Consider the following 20630-nt stretch of genomic DNA (forward strand, 5'->3'; position numbering starts at 1 on the left):
TTTATCCTTTCCGCAATTTGAACAATTCGCTCAGCTGAAAACAACGCAATGATAGGGCATTTTTCTTTGAGAAAGGCTAATAAGCGCATAGTACCCATTGAAAACAAAGCTGGCTTGACCACCACTAGTATTTATTGGGCGGGATGTGAGCTGGACGTGATGTCAGTAACATCCCAGCAAAAGTACATTTGAGAATAATGAACAGGTTAGCTATGTAATATTTTGCAAACATTTGATAGTTTTATTGTATCGGACAGTTGTTGGATTCAAGTATTACAAAACGTTCTGTACTGTAAAGTTCAGATTTCAACGACGATAAAAAAGGAAGTCTATAGTCAATCAATATCCACAGAGCATGACAAAACAAGTATAAATAAACGGTTTATTGTCCTAAAACCACACTAAATTTTCCATGGCTTTGACATAAAGGGGGAAAAATTAAGAAGCCTTTGAACTTATAACACGCAATGACAGTCGCTGGCCTACTTTCAATGGTTTTTATGGCCATTTAACGGAGACATAACCGTCATTTAACAGCATGTAGAGTACACTAGGGGCCCATTTTGTCCCTAAATATACACTATAAGCACCATTGAGCATTATGATCATCACATAGTTTTAGCCAAGCAAGTCAGCTGCAACAGTGCATGTTTCATTAACATGATTGACTGACAGCTTTTCTGCTGTTCCAGTCTGCGTTGCCATCGTCTGGTGAATAGTGGAAGTGTGATTATTCCCCAGCATAGGCATTAAACTTTTAAATTGATTTTATGCGATTTTTTTTTACACCATTGCGCTGCAGATGCATTCTATATTCTATGTAAAAAAAAAAAAAAGTGCATGTTGGGTTGATTAGAGCAGTGTTTTTCAACCTTTTTTGAGCCAATGCACACCACCAGCAGAAATCAGTAAAAAACAAAACTCAATTGACGGTAAAGAGTTGTCGTTGCAATTGTTGGATATGACTTTAAACCATAACCAAGCATGCATCACTATAGATCTTGTCTCATAGTAGGTGTACTGTCACCACCTGTCACATCACACCCTGACTTATTTCAACTTTTTTGCCGTTTTCCTGTGTGTAGTGTTTTTGTTCTTGTCTTGCGCTCCTATTTTGGTGGCTTTTTCTCTTTTCTTTGGTATTTTCCTGTAGCAGTTTCATGTCTTCCTTTGAGCGATATCTCCCGCATCTGCTTTGTTTTAACAAACAAGAATATTTCAGTTGTTTTTATCCTTCTTTGTGGGTACTTTGTTGATTGTCATGTGATGTTCGGATGTACATTGTCTTTGCTGTTGTCCAGCATTCTGTTTTTAATTTAGTTTTGTTCTGTATAGCCTTCCCTAAGCTTCAATGCCTTTTCTTTGGGGCACTCACCTTTTGTTTATTTTTGGTTTAAGCACGAGGCACTTTTTTTTACCTGCACCCTGCCTCCCACTGTTTTCGACATCGACAAAGCAATTAGCTACCAAATGCCACCTACTGATATGGGAGAGTATTACACGGTTACTCTGCCGAGCTCTGGACAACACCAACATTCAACAACAAAACATCATTTTCAGACTACAGTAGGTCACAGCAGCTCAGATCGTGGGTGGGGAGCGTTTCCAAATAGTCTTTCCAGAGCCTGAAATGTGGGTATCAGGGACAGACGCGAGAGGATATTTTTACAACAAAGTTCTAAAGCTTAGTGATGTATCAGATATGACAGTAAGTGTTTTTTTCTTACCCTTTGCGTTCATATTTCGCTATGTTTGTTGCATTCTGCCTGATTGTAAAAAATGTTGATGGAGAGGGTGTGTGACGTTCATATGTTGTCAATATTCAATGTTTTATCCTTCATAGTTAATATTGTAAATCCCACATTCTTTTTATTTTCATGTACATTCTGGGTTTCTCATTCAGTAAAAAAAAATACATTCCATTCCGTTTTTAAGGCGGTCCGTCATAACGTTTTTAGCATTCAATCAGACATTGTTGTAAGGTTTTGTATTAGTGTTCCCATATAGATATACCGGCTCCCAGACACATTTTTTTCTCTAAATTTGGCCCCCTGAGGCATAATAATTGCCCAGGCCTGGTCTAGCATAATATTGGGAAAGTCCAGTCCATAGTGGATCTAACATAATAGTGAGAGTCCAGTCCATAGTCCTCTATCCTTGAAGCATGCATTAGTAGAAATATAGTTTTGCTTCAAAGATTCCCTTCCAGCTCCAAAATGCTCAGACAGATAACGTTCAATATCCCTAAAAAAAACGGCCAAGGTGTGCAATTACGTTCAAATGGAGCTTTCTCTATGACAGATCTGGGCAAAAAAAGGCCCGTTAAGCTTTTCAATCCGGCCCGCCGGACAATCCCAAATATTTTTTTTAGATTTTTAGGATGGAAAGTGTAGCTGCCATTATGATGTGCAGTGATGTTTTTTAATGACCGTAAGTCTTGAACTATACAAAACATTTCAATGGTTGGAATCTGTGCTTTTGCATGATGTATTAGTTACTATGGTCGTTTTAGTCACAGCAGCTCAGATTGGGGGTGGGGAGCGTTTGCACAGAGTCTTTCCAGAGCCTGATATGTGGGTGTCAGGGACAGACACGGGAGGAGATTTTTACAACAAAGTTCTAAAGCTTAGTGATACATCAGATATATCTGACAGTAGGTGGTTTTTCTTTTTACCCTTTGCGTTCATATTTCGCTGTGTTAGTTGCATTCTGCTTGATTGTAAAAAATGTTGATAGAGAGGGTTTGTGACGTTCATATGTTGTCAATATTCAATGTTTTATCCTTCATAGTTAATATTGTAAATCCCACATTTTTTTTATTTTGATGTACATTCTGGGTGTTTCATTCAGTAAAAAAAAATGAATTCCATTCTGCAATCTACTAATAAAAGTTTCATTCAATCAATCAACCAATCAATCGTGTAAATAAAAACATCTCCCAATCGGCATATCTGTACTGTAAAGTTAACATTTGAATGACAATAAAAAGGAAGTTTAAGTCTAAGTATTATGGCTACCCCCCAAACAATTTTCCCTGTAAATTTCCATCTAATTTACAAGTGTGTAATTTGTTGTGAGTTCATGCACAATGTAGGAGCCTAAATACTCTTTAAGTTAATTTACATTTTATGGAAGGTGCTTTATGTTTTTTCAGCCAAAAGGGGACTATTTACTTTATTTGCATGATAAGAAAATGTATATATTGAATGCTTAGAGTAATTATATAAAGCTCACTTTAATTGTAATTATTACATTTGTCAAAATGATTTGATGACATAACTGTTTTAGTGCACAACATGAACAAGGGGATGTTCATGTTGTGCACTAGTAAAAAAAAAACAACATATAACTTTGTATTGAATTTGAAAAAAAAAAAAAAACATTTTATTTTTCACTAAAGAAGGGTTCGATGAATGTGCATGTGAAACTGGTGGGGTTCTGTACCTCCAACAAGGTTAAGAACCACTGATCAAACATAATAGTGAGAGTCCAGTCCATAGTCATCCATCCTTGAAGCATGCATTAGTACAAATATATTTTTGCTTCAAAGATTCCCTTCCAGCTCCAAAATGCTCACACAGATAACGTTCAAAATCCCTAAAAAAAAAGAGCCAAGGTGTGCAATTACGTTCAAAAAATGGAGCTTTCTCTATGATGTGTAGAACGGCCTGGCTCCCAGAGCACATAGCGTCACCAGGCTCCAGCAACTGGGGGGCGGGACCAAGGCACCAAATTCCTCGCACTCTCAGCCAATCGCTCGTCCTCAATGGCGGGAGCCTCGCTTCCCATTGCACCGGAGCGGTCCGGGCTCGGCCAATCGGCGACCTCCCTGGGCCAGTGACGTCACAAAGTAGCTATTCCCTCCAGCGGCAGGGAGCTTCATTTTCTGATCTGCTTTGTGTTAAAATGGAGGCTGGCCTCTCGCCCTGAGTGAGCGGATCGCCTTCCTGGTTGAGGTTTACATGTTGACATGCAATAAACCTGCAGACAGAATGGTTGTGGATGCGCCGAATTCCAACGGGCCTTTTCAGCCGGTGGCTCTTATGCACTTCAGAGGTATGTACGGTCTAATTATCCCTGCTGTATTGTCGCGGGGAAAGGTGTGTGTGTGTGTGTGTGTGTGTGTGTGTGTGTGTTGATGTGCTCCGGCTCCCGTCGACTTCTCATAGCGCGTTTAGCTGTGTAAAACGAGACCGAAAGTCGGCTTTGGCGTACCAAACAACCGGGTGTCTCTCAACAGCCAGCCGTGTGCATTGTTATTGAGCACGGATACGTCTAAAACGCTCATTATACTAGCTAGCTAGCTAACTACTCCCCTTGCCCATCCCCCCGCCATTTATGACGCGAACGGAAGTGACGTCAGACCCCGAAGCACCGTATAACATTGATTCCACGTTATTGCGCTACCAGTATTATGAATTGGGTGTCCTTCCATGCTCGGCGAATCATCACCAAATTAGCATACAGTTCAGAGGATTGGCAACACTAAATTGGCCCTAGTGTGTGAATGTTGTCTGTCTATCTGTGTTGACCCTGCGATGAAGTGGCGACTTGTCCAGGGTGTAAAGCCTTCTGCCCGATTTTAGCTGAGATAGGCACCAGCGCACCCCGTGATCCCAAAGGGAATAAGCGGTAGAAAATGGATGGATTTATTGTAATTAATTAATCAATCAAATGCCATCCATCCATCCTACCGCTTGTCCCTTTTGGGGTCGCTGGAGCGTATCTCAGCTGCATTTGGGCGGAAGGCGACGTACACCTCGGACAAGTCGCCACCTCATTGCAGGGCCAACACAGATAACATTCACGCTCACAAATGTAAATAATCAAATGTGTATTCCGTATTTTCTTGAATTGCCACCGGGGTGCTATCCATCCATTTCCTACCGCTTATTCCCTTTTGGGGCCGCGGGGGGCCCTGGCGTCTATCTCAGCTACAATCGGGCAAAAGGCAGGGTACACCCTGGACAAGTCACCACCTCATCGCAGGGCCAACACAGATAGACAGACAACATTCACACACTAGGGCCAATTTAGTGTTGCCAATCAACCTATCCCCAGGTGCATGTCTTTGGAAGTGGGAGGAAGCCGGGGTACCTGGAGAGAACCCACGCATTCACGGGGAGGACATGCAAACTCCACACGGAAAGATCCCGAGCCTGGATTTGAACCCAGGACTGCGGGAACTTCGTATTGTGAGGCAGACGCACTAACCCCTCTCTCACCGTGAAGCCCACCGGGGCGCCAATTAATTTAAAACCTCTTCTCACTCCTGCGCTTACCAAAGGCATGCGGTAAAAGTAAGCATGCGGTAATTATTTTAAAACCTCTTCTAGGGCTGGGCGATACTGCCTTTTTTTATTACCGCAATATTTTCAGGCCATATCGCGACATACGATATATATTACAATATTTCACCTTTGCCTTGAATGAACACTTGATGCATATAATCAGAGCAGTATGATGATTCTGTGTCTATATTAAAACCTTCTTGTTTATACTGCACTAATACATGCTACTTATTAAACTTTCATGCAGAGAAGGAAATCACAACTAAGTCAATTTACCAAAACTGTATTTATTAAAGTTATTAGCAGGTGACTTTTCAAATGATGCTACATATTAGCAGTAATGCTACTTTTGGTAGCAACGCTTGTGCCCCACACTTGACAAATTAAAGTTGACTATTCGACGTATTCCCGCTTGAAGCCGAACCACCGCCAGACGTGCTGTTTTTTTGGGAATTAATACTTCCTTCATTTGTTACGAGATTCGCACCTTGTTTTTCCGCAACAACCCGCTAGCATCACAGCTAACGTTAGCCACGTCGCTACCTCTCCGCTGGGTGAGGGCAGTGGCAGTAAGTGACGTATGAATGTGCGCCTGCTTGTCTGTGAGGAGACACAGGAAAGAGCGGGGAGAGTGTAATTCCCGCAGCTGCATGAGAACGTCTACTCAAATATTACGATATAGTCATTTTCTCATTGCACAGAGACAAACCCGCGATATATATCGATATATCGCCAGCCCTAACCTCTTCTCACTCCGGCACTTACCAAAGGCATGCAGTAAAAATTTTAGTGTGATGTAAGCTTGCACCTTAAATCCTACTGAATAACTCTTAATCTTCTTCCCTTTATGCGAGTTTGACCAGGTGGTAATACTAAGCATGCGCTAATTATTTTGGGAAGCGAGTTTGACTCGGCAGTAATTCAAGGCAGGCGCATACTATAGGCACTGTGGCAATTCAAGGAAATATGATACTTGTTCTTATGCTTTCTGAGCTCACTATGTTCACTGCTCGCTGTACATATCCTGCGAAGTCAGACCTACACTGTTTGAATGTCCATTTCTCAGATGATATTATTGTTGATGACTGAAGTGCTGATATCAACCAAACCCCAACCCCCCCACATCCCACCCCCCGGATTGTAAATAATGTAAATTAATGTATATACTCTAGGGGTGTAATGGTACACAAAAATTTCGGTTCGGTGTGTAACTCGGTTTAGAGGTCACGGTTCGGTTCATTTTCGGTACAGTAAGAAATCAACAAAATATACATTTTTTGGTTATTTATTTACCAAATTTGTAAACAATGGCTTTATCCTTTTAACATTGGGAACACTATAATAATTCTGCCCACGTTAATCCACATTAAACTGCCTCAAGTTGTTGCTTTGATTAAATAAAATGAAAAAACCTTTCTTCTACGTATAAAAGGTGCAACATTAAACAGTTTCCATTGAAACTGTTTAATGTCAACTTATCATGCTTAATTTATTACAGCATTTGGGAAGCCTGTAGTTTACTTTTATTATGTAAATGTTGTATTTTTATCAACATGTGATAACAGGGACCCTGCTATTCAAAACTAGGCTGCTACATTACTAATGATTAATGTAACTATTGCTGAAAAATAGTACAATTGCAATAGGAGAGACTATTCATCCCTAAACACAATGGAGTTCAAGACAGGGCTTTGCTGCCCCTAAGACAAGCACACACACACACACACACACACACACAGAAAAATGAGCTAACGTTTCGCTAAAAGCTAATTAGCCTTCATCTCAAGCCTATACTGTGAGCGAGCTGAGCTGCAGTTTAAGTTTCTAGAAGGTCAACGTGCTCATAGTGATGTTTGTAATAGTTGTGACTGGGAAGTGTTTTTATAATTTGGGTAGAGTAGGCTCCTCCCCTGCTAGACGAATATCTGCTCAACGCTATAGCATTGACTACATCGTTCTGAAGTCTGAATACGCACTGCTGATTGGCTGTTACATCGCTCTGAATACGCACTGCTAATTGGCTTTGTATGTAACCAATCAGATGGTTGTGTGGGCGGGACAATGAGGCAGAGACAGAGGCAGAAAGCAGAGCTTCCGAACTTGTTCGGTACGCCCGCGTGGCGAACCGAAACCCCCGTACAGAAACGGTTCGATACAAATACATGTACCGTTACACCCCTAATATACTCTGATGATGATGAATATTATTGTATACTATGCTGATAGTATATATTTATACCATGAATTGATTAACATGGACCCGACCTAAACAAGTTTAAAAACTTTAATCGGGTGTTACCATTTAGTGGTCAATTGTACGGAATATGTACTGTACTGTGCAATCTACTAATAAAAGTATCAATCAATCAATTTAGTGGTCAATTGTACGTAATGTGTACTGTACTGTGCAATCTACGAATAAAAGTCTCAATCAAATCAATTAAGGAAAATGTGTAAAGATAATATGCCACTGGTGACATTGTGTAGTTAACATATACTAACTTGTTATTCAATTGCAATTTTATGACGATGATTTGATTTCCTTGTCATTGGGCTTGACAGCATTAAAATGCAATTAATGACATACTTATTGAGTGATATTGACTCTCATATGTTGTCAGTCTGCACAGCTTCGTAGCTTTATTTTTTTAAAACCATTGTCACACTTTGTACAATGTACTGTATTAAGACTCACGCTTGTCCCCACTGTGCTCTGCAGCTTTGGCCCTAACTGCATGCAACCCAGGGCAATTATTGATTGCATTCTATTGAGCCACTGCCTGTATCATTCTGACCCTTGCTCATAAGTAATCTTTTCTACAGGATCTTTCCATCAGTGTTATGTAAGGTTTTGCAGCTTTAAGTGTGCCGCTTGTGCTTCCTATTGTTCCAGGCAAATGAGTGCTGTTTTAGAGTGGTGTTGTATGAATTCAAATGAACAGGTGGTCCTTGTTTGCATTTGCATGGGCAATTCAGCAACTGCCGAAAAGTATCCTTTGTCCACCTTCATCTTTGCAAGTTAAAGCTGCTACTTTTTTTTTTTTTTAATAATGATGAGAATACACCTACAATAACGAAATGTTGAGATATTCTCATTAGCGATGTATGCTGTTTAGCAAATGTATAAACTATTTTTAAATGCAATTGACAGTTAATAGCAACACAATATTTAAACCACTTATTTTCATTTATTGTAACTGTTCGAATAGTCAGTTGTACACAATAATTAAGCAAAAATAAAAACTACTATCTACTACTCCTTTTTAAATATTTTTTTTTGGCTACAAATTGTGCCTAAGGACTTATTACTTTGTTAACATGAACAAAAACTATTTTGTGAAAATAAAAATCTACACCTCCTTAAATAACTTGCATACATCCATTTTCTACTGCTTGTCCCTTGAATAAATTATTTATTGTATTTCAAGCTAGCTTAGCGATTAGCATGCCTGTTCCTGGCTTGCTCTTAGTCTGTGTGAAACGTGTTTAGCCCCGTCTTCCAGTGGTAATGACACTTAAAAAGTACCGGTAGAGTGAAAACATGCATCACACATGCTAGCATCACAGCTAACGTTACCCTTGCTGCTACCTCTCTGCTCCGCGAGGGCGTATACATATGTGATGTATGACGTGACGTATGTAAGAAGGTGCGCTTTCTGTTTGTGAGAAGGTGAAAGAGGAAAGAGCGAGGAGAGCCTGTAGTCTAATGCCCGCAGCTAAAAGCAACTGCGTGAGAATGTACACTCAAATATCACGATACATTTATTTTCTATATCGTACAGAGACAACCCCGCGATATATCGTCTATATCGATATATCGCCCAGCCCTACTTCCAACAGGTTTTACATTGTGTGCAAACACTTTCGTCTATGTGGGTCTGCTCTTCCCCATACATACAACACTTGCTCATTCTCTGCAATCACCTTTCAGGCACGGGCGGTGTGTTTGCAAACATGACGAAAAACTGACATCGAATCCAAACCACACATACATCAAACATTAAGACCAGCTGGTCGTCACACACTCACACACACACACATGTCTGTGTGTATATGTATGTGTGTGTGTGTGTATATATGTATGTATATATATATATATATATATGTGTATTTATATATATATGTATGTGTCCATCCATCCATCCATTTTCTACCGCTTATTCCCTTTCGGGGTCGCGGGGGGCGCTGGCGCCTATCTCAGCTACAATCGGGCGGAAGGGGGGGGTACACCCTGGACAAGTCGCCACCTCATCGCAGGTCCATATATATATATATATATATATATATATATATATATATATATATATATACACATACACACACACACAATTGATGTTTTTCGAAACTGGATGCAAACAAAACGCACGTCATTGCCTGGAGAATGTTCAGCATGTCTGCAATGTTGATGTAATTTTGATACATCCCAGATATACCCAAAGACAGCCATCTACAAAATGTGCAAATATTAAGAGGACAGTGGCGTATTTTAAGGAGAAAAACCCAACTTTAGCAACATCCCTTCCATCCATCCATTTTCTACCGCTTATTCCCTTTTGGGGTTGCGGGGGGCGCTGGCGCCTATCTCAGCTACAATCGGGCGGAAGGGGGGGTACACCCTTGACAAGTCGCCACCTCATCGCAGGGCCATATATATATATATATATATATATATATATATATACACATACACACACACACACACACACAATTGATGTTTTTCGAAACTGGATGCAAACAAAACGCACGTCATTGCCTGGAGCATGTTCAGCATGTCTGCAATGTTGATGTAATTTTGATACATCCCAGATATACCCAAAGACAGCCATCTACAAAATGTGCAAATATTAAGAGGACAGTGGCGTCTTTTAAGGAGAAAAAGCCCAACTTTAGCAACAGCGCGAAGCAATTGTGATGTCATTATTGCTGCAGCTCCCCTCTTTCGTCAGGGACATCGAGGGACAGAAGTAGTCTTTAAACATGAGAATATTTCATAACACCAGAAAAAGATGCTAGATTAGTTGCTAGTTGATTGTCATAAAAGTCATTAAAAGTCGCGAGATACTTGAAAACTTTTCGACAAAGTAAATTCTACAATAAGCAGCAACAATTGAAATAAACGTTACAGATTCAATAGGGTCCTTGCCATGGCAAAGGACATGGAGTCCTTTGCCATAGCAGGGCGGACCCTAAATATGGCAAAGTTATTTAAAAATCTTAATACCAATTAATAACAGATTTCTTCTTAACTATGTTTACATTTTTTGACCCTTTTTAAAAGAAAAAAAATATCACCAGAGAAAATTATGCGAATTAGTCTGCTGTCATGGTGACCATATCATGCCCATAACAGGACCCCCTAAAACCGCAGGTATTTTATGCAGTCTAGGGGAAACCCTTTGATACTATTTTTATTTTTTTTATCATATCTAATTGTTTGCAATCTTTAGAAGTCTTTTGTTGTCGTAAATCAAATATATATGATAATAGAGTCAATATACGGGCAACTTGTTTTTCCACTCTACTGGTACTTTAAGGTACTAAGATAGGGCGTTTATTGACCGTCCTGGAGGTAATTAATATTTACTTTGGGGAGCAGCTCAACACTGTGTTTGGAGATACACAGTTACCCTCTGTTAGTTGCAATAAATTATCGTCCAGAGGTGATCGGCGGTGAATAAAAAAAAGGGCTGTAACAATTCGATTCGAATAATTGTTTTCGATGCGGTTCAGGGATGATATTATTTTTTTGTACAATGAATCGATCTGAAAAAATTCAGTGATTTCAAATCAAATCACTAACTTTTTGGCCCCAAAATTAAACTGTATGACCATAAAATAAATACTGGATACTGAAGGTAAAGTTTACTCTGTGCCTGTTATTTCTTCTAAGTGAACTAGCTATAAATGAATAATGGATAAAAACAAGCAAGTACACATTCAATGGCCAATGCATTCACATCTTATTTGAATAAAGTGAAACCAACACTTTTAGGTTGAAATAACAAGAGGAAACCTTTTCTTCTCATATCTTTAAAATTTCTACACATATTCAAAAAAAAGTACTGTAACTGACATTTTAACAGTAGATTTGCCTGCTACTTTTGCCGTTGTTTTTCAACATTAAAATAATGCAATAACAATATCAAAAATAAAGTGCAGCCAAAATTCCTGCAGGTTGAATTTAAAGTAGATTTGCCTGAGAAATTAAGTGCCACCAAAACTGTTCAAATTACATGAGCGATGGTTTCATTAGCTACTACTCGTATTTAATTAACACAAAACATCATAAATGGGAAATGACAGCGAACAAGTTTGGCTGACACGCGGACCAAATGGTCGAGGGTGTAATGAACAAAGTTGGAACGTAAGTGAATTGTGACCACTTTTTTTTCAGTCAATAATGTTAACATTACGGGTGATGGGGAAAAAATCGATTCAAATTTGAATCGCGATTCTCACGTTGTGCGATTCAGAATCGGTTCTCATTTTTAAAAATATTTATTTTTTATGTTTATTTTTTAATTTTTTTTTAATCAATCCAACAAAACAATACAGAGCAATATCATAACAATGCAATCCAATTCCGAAACCAAACCTGACCCAGCAACACTCAGAACTGCAATAAACAGAGCAATTGAGAGAAGACACAAACACGACACAGAACAAACCAAAAGTAGTGAAACAAAAATGAATATTATCAACAACATCAATATTAGTTATGATTTCTTGCATAGCAGTGATTAAAAATCCCTCATTGACATTATCATTAGACATTTATAAAAATAAAAAAAAGAACAATATTGTCACAGTGGCTTACACTTACCTCGCATCTCATAAGCTTGACAACACACTGTGTCCAATATTTTCACAAAGATAAAATAAGTCATATTTTTTGTTCGTTCAATAGTAAAAACAAATTTACATTATTGCAATCAGTTGATAAAACATTTTCCTTTACAAATGTAAAACTTTTTACAAAAATCTACTACTCTGCTAGTATGTCAACAGATGGGTAGATCCTGCTGAAATCCTATGTATTGAATGAATAGAGAATCCTTTTAAATCGGGAAAAAATGTTTTTTGAATCGAGAATCGTGTTGAATTGGAAAAAAATTGATTTTGAATCGAATCGTGGGACACCCAAAGATTCGCAGCCCTAGTTAATATACTGTGAGTGTTTATTACACTATTTTTAACCTTCCCGTCTCAAGCTGGTCCTTCGGCGAATTTGTTCCGCTGTCACTTCTGTTTTGTTTGTCGCAGTCTCGGTGGTTTAAAGTTAACTTGTGACTTTATATTATTGTGTTGTTTTTGTTATTTGTACTGCCTTTTTACAATTGTTCTGCGGCTGAAAGTTTTTGTGTAATAGTCATTGATGTTGTCATGTGGAGTTTGCATTTGGTATGAATGACCTTTATCGACCACCGTAGGAATCCGCCATTTTTGTTTTGATGACGCCACAGAGGGGAAGACAGACTTGAATCATGTTGATTGTCCTTTTCATCAAAAGTGGCAAACTTCATGAAAAGTCTGCCGTTCTTAAAACCAATGTTTTCTTTTTTCTAGTACCAATAAAATCGAGCGATTGCCTTTTAAAATCGATGTTGGGTTAATTCCTATCTTCCCGGAACGCAACTATGCAGAGCACATATCGATGCAGTTGAATCTCAGGATTATAAATCGATAATAGGCTCCAGCACACACCCCCCGCGACCCTGAAAGGGACAAGCGGTAGAAAATGGATGGATATCGATCAACTGTTAGACCCCTAATTGAGCATCAATGAAGATGTGTCCCAGTGCTTCCAGAAGATATTTATTAAAGAGGTCATATCTATCTGTGTTGGCCCTGCGATGAGGTGGCGACTTGACCAGGGTGTACCCAGAATGCAGCTGGTATAAGCACTATGGAGATTCGTGACTGCCACAAGCAATTTCTTTTGAGTGACTTTCACTACAGCGCAACATCCCAAATGATCGAGCGAGACTAGCGGGTCACCGTGATTTGTTGTAAGCGCAAGGAAGGAGGCAAAGATGAGGCTTAGGAAGGCGAGGAAGGATACCCGGCTGACATACAGGCTGGCTGAGGTTAAACTTTTACCGAGTGGCCTTTTTCACACTGCAGGTCAATTCCATTTTTTTTTTTGCCCAAATACGACTTGTATCAGATATTTTCCTGTCCGTGTGATCAGTGCAATTCCTGATTTTTCATATTCGACCTAGGCCTTTTTCGTATGTAGAAATAAATTGGATACATACAGCACGCGATAGGGATGATGTTTGAAAACCGGTTCTCCCGATGCTTCGATAAGAGAAGAGCCAATTCCATTGATTCGAAATTCCTTTTTGAGAGCCGGTTCCCGTTATTGAAGCCACTATACCGTAATTTTGCAACCATGGGGCGCAGCGTATTAAAAGACGCCGTGTCAGTTACGGTTGTTATTTCTGTATTTAACGCATAGATAAGGTGCAGCGTATTTTGGGGCGCAGGCATGTTTAAACATACGCTAGCATGCATGGGCGCTGCTTTAAAAAGACAGCAGGAGCAAAACTGAGTTTGGTTGTACTTGATTGAAGTATTTATCAATGTACTCACATTATTTTTTGATCCATCCTCATCCACAAATCCATCAAAGTCCTCATCTTCTGTGTCCGAAATGAACAGCTGGGCAAGTTCTCCATCAAACACGCCAGATTCCCTCTCGTCATTTTCAGAGTCAGTCTCGTTGCCTTGGGGCTCCTCGGAAAAGATGCTGGCTTTTGCGAAAGCCCGAACAACAGTGCAAGCAGACACCAGGGTTTCTTCAGCGCATTGTTGTTAAGGTGGCCGCCTTAACAATAAATTAGATTAGATTAGATAGAACTTTATTCCGTCAGGAGAGTTCCTTAAGGAAAATTACAATTTTCAGCACAATCCCATTCAAGATCAGACAAACATTACAGGGATATAATAGCCATCGCCTAAAAAAAAGTCTTAACAATAAAAAAAAAAAAGTCTTAACAAGCTATTCTGCTTAGTTCTGCGTTTGTCTTTGTCGGTATGTTTCTGCAGCACCCAACATTGTCCCACCCACTGAACCATCTGATTGGTTAAAAGCAGATCAGAGCGCATGTAACGTGGAGTGAGCAGAAAGGTGTTTTTAGCAGGTAAGGCAGCGGACTCTCCCCAAATGATAATAAAACACCTCCCAGTCAACTACTAGTAACATCTCTATGAGCCCGTTGACGTTCTAGGGAACCTATGGCTCTAGAGCCAGATGTGGCTTTTTTGATGACTGCATCTGGCTCTCCGATAAATCTTAGCTGACATTGCTTAACACGATAAGTAATGAATAATTCCGCTGGTAATCATGATGTTAAAAATAATGTTCAATATATAAAACATTCTCATGCATTTTAATCCATCCATCCGTTTTCTACCGCATTTGTTCAAGAAATAACAATGTTATCAAAAATAATTAGAGACTTCTTATGCTCTAAAAATGTTGGTTTTACTTAAAAAATGCACGCATTTAGTTGTATTCATTGTTAAAAAATCTGATATGCTTTCACAGAAATATATTTTAAAATATTTGGCTTTCATGGCTCTCTCAGCCAAAAAGGTTCCCGCCCCTGTTCTAACAAGAAGCGGTAGCTCAGCTCGCTCGAAGTCCTTGAGGTGGAGGCTAGTTAACCTTCAGCGTAACGTTAGCTCACTGTGCAATGTGTGTGTGTATTACGGACCGCAAAGCCCTGTCTGTCTGAGAAAGACAAGCATTATTGACTTACAATTTCACTTGACCTTTTTCTGTGTTGATTGAGCTGTGTTGAAGCAGCAAAAAAGGACATTGTGTTAAATTAAGAGTTTCTGTGTCTGATAGTTGATATTATAATGTAACTGCATCATGAAGCCTACATGAACTTCATTATGTTCATGGATAAATAGTCTCTCCTATTGCTATTGTACTATTTTTTTTTAGGTATAGTGACATTAATCATTAGTAATGTAGCAGCCTTGTTTTGAACGGCAGGGTGCCTGCTATCTCATGTTGACAAAAAAATAACATTTACATAATAAAAATCCACTACAGGTTTCCCCAAATGCTGTAATACATTTAGGAGAGATCCCAAAAAGGACAAGTGGTAGCAAATGGATGGATGGATGGAGTTGAGCATATGTCAGCATGTGGCCCCACTTTTAACTTTTTTTTTGAAAAGCTTATTGCTAACGCATTCGAGTAAGTCAATCATTTGACTTTGTAGGTCATTATTTTAGTATCTCAGGTAACTAGGACTGTTTTGTTTTTACTTTACGGACAAAATATCAAGATATATATCGCCATTCATTAATTGGAGCGGAAACCACCAAAAGTTGTAGGCTTTTTCATGCGACGCTAAGCATATGTCAGCATGTGGCCCCACTTTTAACTTTTTTTTTGAAAAGCTTATTGCTAACGCTTACGAGTAAGTCAATCATTTGACTTTGTTGGTCATTATTTTAGTATCTCAGGTAACTAGGACTGTTTTGTTTTTACTTTACGGACAAATATCAAGATATATATCGCCATTCATTAAATGGAGCGGAAAACCACCAAAAGTTGTAGGCTTCTTCACGCGACGCAGCCGGCCTATGTTACCACAGCGTGTAGTCTATTGCGCCCCCCAGGCTGTGGTGGTGGCGGCGACGAGGTGGAGACGTGATGGCGACAGGCGGAGTTACACCGATCCTTAGAACCACCCACCCCCTTCCCCGGTCTGTCCGCCGGAGAGTCACCACCTTAACACATTTTCTGGGGGAAACACTGGAAACGTTGGCTCAAGCATCCACCAGCCATTCACAAATTTTGGCGAACTCGCTGCCTCCCGGTATTCGTGAAGCTGTGTTCGTCTGTCATCCATCGCTCCCATGACGCTCACAACTTCACTTTGAACGTCCTGTTTACACGCATGTCCTTCGTCGTGCCTTAATGATGACTCCAGGTGGAAACTTTTCTTTCGGCAGCGTCTTCGACTCGAAAATCCCCATAGATGGCAGTTTCATGTCCATTAGCATAGCAAGCTAGCACAACAATAAATGCCGACTTCTCGCTCCGTTGTGCGTATTGTTTCGCTACCGTGCTGGTCCTCTTCTTCTCCACTGTGTCCTTCACCGGGATGTTGAAAGTGAGCGGCACCTTGTCCATGTTGGTGATGTGTTTGTCGGCAATTGTTTTATTTACAACACACATAGCAGCACTATATGCTCACTCGGGGCGTGCCTTTAGCGTCCTCTCTTACCTGAAACCTACACCCTTAAACACCCACATGCTGTCCTCAGTCACGTCCATCTTTCCTCCATATAAACAGCGTGCCGGTCCAGTCACATAACATATATGGTTTTTGGAACTCAATGCACACACAAGGTGCACACACAACAACCTATATGGATTAGATAAGAAATTCGATAAGAGGATTCGATAATGACATCGATAATTTCTTTACGAACATCCTCCCCAATATGCAATGCGTCCTCATTGTGAACAATCCCATTTATCTGACCAGAAAGTCATCAAAATGCTTTGAACGTCATAATTATTTGCCAAAATGGATTGCCCTCTAGTGGGTTTTGCTTACCACCTCACACTGCCCGGATTTCAGGGTACAACACTGTTTTATTTTCATAAGTCGTGCAAGGCTTTTGCTTTCCAGCAAATTGTCTTTTTCCTTAGTCCGTCTCTCTCTCTCTGACTCCCACTCCAACTGCCGTGTCTCGTCCCGGCTACTGCTAATAAAGACATGTAATTATATTAGACCCACCTGGGCCATCTACTCACCCGTCGCTGTCTTTGTGGCCTGTCCTTGCACACCCCGTTCCGCTGCAGGCCCGCGTGCCCCCCCCCCTTCCCCTCCTCATGATTATTATAAGATAAATAGTTGACAACGGAGCAGAAAACAGGCGAAAATAAAATGTTTTAGGAACTCGCATGAAACTTGCACCACTCTTGTCTCTTGACTGCTCGCCCTCAAGACACGCTCCTCGAGCAGACGTCGAAGCAAAAATTCCTGAAAACTGCCGCAGCCAAAATACCTATCCTCTTCCTTTTTAAACTTCTACGCTCAATAATTTGGTTCAGAAAATGTTCACTTTGATAGCACCAAATACTTGAAGTTGCCAAAAATGCGCCAGTGCTGAGATGTCAAGAGTTGAATCCATTTTTACTTTTGTAAACACTGCAGTGCAGGGCTGTACATTTTTTCATTTGTAGCACTGGTGCTACTAAATATAAAATAAATAAAAAATTAGTAGCACAATTTTTTTGTCACACAGAAAACATTTTGTAGCAAAATGAAATATCACAAGTTCATTATTAACACTCAAATAATGTACACATATCCACTCATTCATATAAACACAATGCCATCATAAGGCCTACTGTAGTGCTTAATGAAACACATAAAACATCCCTAAACTATAAGAGCACTATCGCTAACACGAGTGTATGGACATAGTAGTTTGGCCCATAAACTAACCAATAAATGGAAATATCCGTTGCTGTTACAACATATCTCCACCATGCCTTGATTTTTAATTTTCAGGACTGATGGGGATCTCAAATACACAAAAACAGTACCAACAAGTAAAAAAAGTTTGAGGTGTTTGAGATAAGGAAAAATATCAAACGTAATCTCCAATCTTCACGAAAGAACAAACTGAAATAAAACACCCTGGTTTAGGAGGACATGCTTAAATGTCAGCAGCAACTTTAAAATATTTGACCTTTAACACTAGTGGTTTTATAAGTAAACATTATTATAGCACATACACACATTTTAGCCAGGAACACCAACCTGCCAACTGCTTCATGGTGAAGTGTGACAGCTGACTGAGTTCTAAAAATAGTTTTTTAAAGTTACCAAAAAGTAATTAAATTACTAACATGAGACTCTTTGATAATTGTAATCAATTACTAGGTACAGTAAATGGGTTACTCACTAAAATAAAATTCAAATATCTGGCATAATGCAGTCGAGATAAGATTCATATAAAAGCAGTGTGTGTGCCTTTTTAAAAGGCATTGCCTAGTGATGTGTTGTGACAGGGAGTCCAGCTCCGTCTGAGTTTTACAGGAATTTTAGCTTAAGCTGTTTTTGTTAGCTTATCAGGCTAGCAGCGGCAGATTGTCGGTTCTAATGGCATCTCTTTTGAATCGTTCACTGGTTGGTGTTACCTCTCCTTAATAAATAGATTGAATGTGCTTCCATGGCTGTATGTTCATTGATTTGTTGTTCAGTATTCCCTCCAACCCTTGTAGTTAGGAGCACACAGTGCAGTTAATGTCAAGATTTAAGGTTGTGAAAAAAACGTTGCCTTTTACTGACCAGTTCCTACAACTAAGACCTACGCTCCTGTCTGTGCATGGTGCAGGATGGAGGGACACATGCAGTGACACTTCCACATCAGTCACTTGTCAATATGGTTATGGTCATGGTTTAATTTTATTTCAAACATATCTATACAGATGGGTGACAGTTTTGCTCTTGTTTGATCAAATTTAGACATGTATTTTAGGAGAACAATGGGATGAAAGGGTTGAAATCTCTATTAACTCATGTGCCACTTTTTTTTCCTCCAATGCTCGCTCAGCGTATTTATATTGGCATAAGCGGCTGAAATGCTCACGCTGTACAGCCCTGCAGTGCGTGTCACGTCATGTCCGCATGTGGGTCTGATTGATTAGAAATAACTTTATTGACATATCCAAAGCTCCGATTACTTCACATCAAATATTTCACTATGAAAAATATTTTTTTGTGGAAGAATTTGCATATTTTGTGTGTTTGCCATCAAAAACAAAGTTTTCTTTCACAAAAAGGGCAGAAAACAAACAAAAAAACATCTAAAAAAATTGAATCGACAGAGCTGAAGTTGATGTAGACTCTAGAGATTCAAGCATTTAATAAATAATGTATGTGGGCTTCACGGTGGAAGAGGGGATAGTGCGTCTGCCTCACAATACGAAGGTCCTGAGTAGTCAGGGTTCAATCCCGGGCTCGGGATCTTTCTGTGTGGAGTTTGCATGTCCTCTCTGTGAATGCCTGGGTTCCCTCCGGGTACTCAGGCTTCCTCCCACTTCCAAAGATATGCACCTGGGGATAGGTTGATTGGCAACACCAAATTGGCCCTCGTGTGTGAATGTTGTCTGTCTATCTGTGTTGGCCCTGGGATGAGGTGGCGATTTGTCCAGGGTGTACATCGCCTTCTGCCCGATTGTAGCTGAGATAGGCACCAGCACCCCACACGACCCCAAAGGGAATAAGCGGTAAAAATGGATGGATGGATAAATAATGTATGTATCCCATGGCACACGATTATCATATTGTTATGACCAAGGCAAAACACTTTTTACACTTTTATGCTGAAATAAATACACCTAAATTTGAATGAATACAAATATAGAAAAAACTACCGGCAGCGGTAACGTTTAGATCCATGAAGGAAAGAAGAAAGTGAATGAACGTTTATAACTGAATATATATATATATATATATATATATATTTTAATGACTACCTTTTTCAAAAACACAATATATAATGTGAGATATAACGGCATAATGCATATATTTATCATCCAACCATCCATCTTCTACCGCTTGTCCCTTTCATTTGTTTTCAAAATGGTTACAAAAATGTGGGACCCCAAAAAATGTTGATTCCCAGCGCCGACACTGACACGCAAACATACACAAAGACACAAATCACAATATATAAAGGCGGGTTGTTCCGTACAGGATTATACTGAGCATCGCTAGCTTCCCTACCCGCCATGTTTGATCGAGGAAATACCAGATGATCACCATGATCAAACTCAAATTAATTGCGATCAACGATCATGATCATTTAATCGCTCGGACATAACCATATTTGTGTTTTTTTTAATTTGTCGTACTACAATATTTATCGTAATATTGCACTGTAGTGTATTGAAGTACACACATTACTATCCCGTTCAACTTACATGTCACAAAATTCTGTAAAAATAAAAATACATTGTTTTGGACAAAATATTTGTTTACTAAGCCCTCAACTATACGTTTAAAACAAATCTGTGTTATTTATTAGTATTAACATATATGCTTTATTTTTTATGTTGTCATTGTGCTCCATTTCTGAAAAGGGAACTGCACTTTAAAAAACAAAACAAAAGTAGCCTATTTACAATCCTTATGAGACAATCTGTACTGACTGAAAAACCTGAACAATCTTATTACAGCATGTGTGAAGTTTTATCCCCCATTTCATGTTTTATTTGTACGCTGCTAGCCAGATGGCGTACTACAAGAATACACATTGTCCATGTGTGTTCTTGTCTCTCATGATTGT

General features: G+C 39.5%; 1 protein-coding gene across 2 annotated transcripts in view; it reads left to right on the plus strand.

Moving 5' to 3' along the window:
* Positions 1-20630, plus strand: part of ppp2r5ca (protein phosphatase 2, regulatory subunit B', gamma a) — a 76637-nt gene that overhangs the window by 15380 nt on the left and 40627 nt on the right. Inside the window, exon 1 of one of the 2 annotated variants that reach the window (XM_061895938.1) lies at positions 3841-4056. The exons of the other annotated variant lie outside the window; for it this stretch is intronic. Coding sequence (XP_061751922.1) covers positions 3963-4056 — 94 coding nt within the window. The 5' untranslated portion in view covers positions 3841-3962. Of the gene's footprint in view, positions 1-3840; positions 4057-20630 lie in introns of those variants that run through there. 2 annotated transcript variants of the gene reach the window in all.

Source organism: Nerophis ophidion, linkage group LG03 (genome assembly GCF_033978795.1).
Source record: "Nerophis ophidion isolate RoL-2023_Sa linkage group LG03, RoL_Noph_v1.0, whole genome shotgun sequence".
NCBI classification, from domain to species: Eukaryota; Metazoa; Chordata; class Actinopteri; order Syngnathiformes; family Syngnathidae; genus Nerophis; species Nerophis ophidion.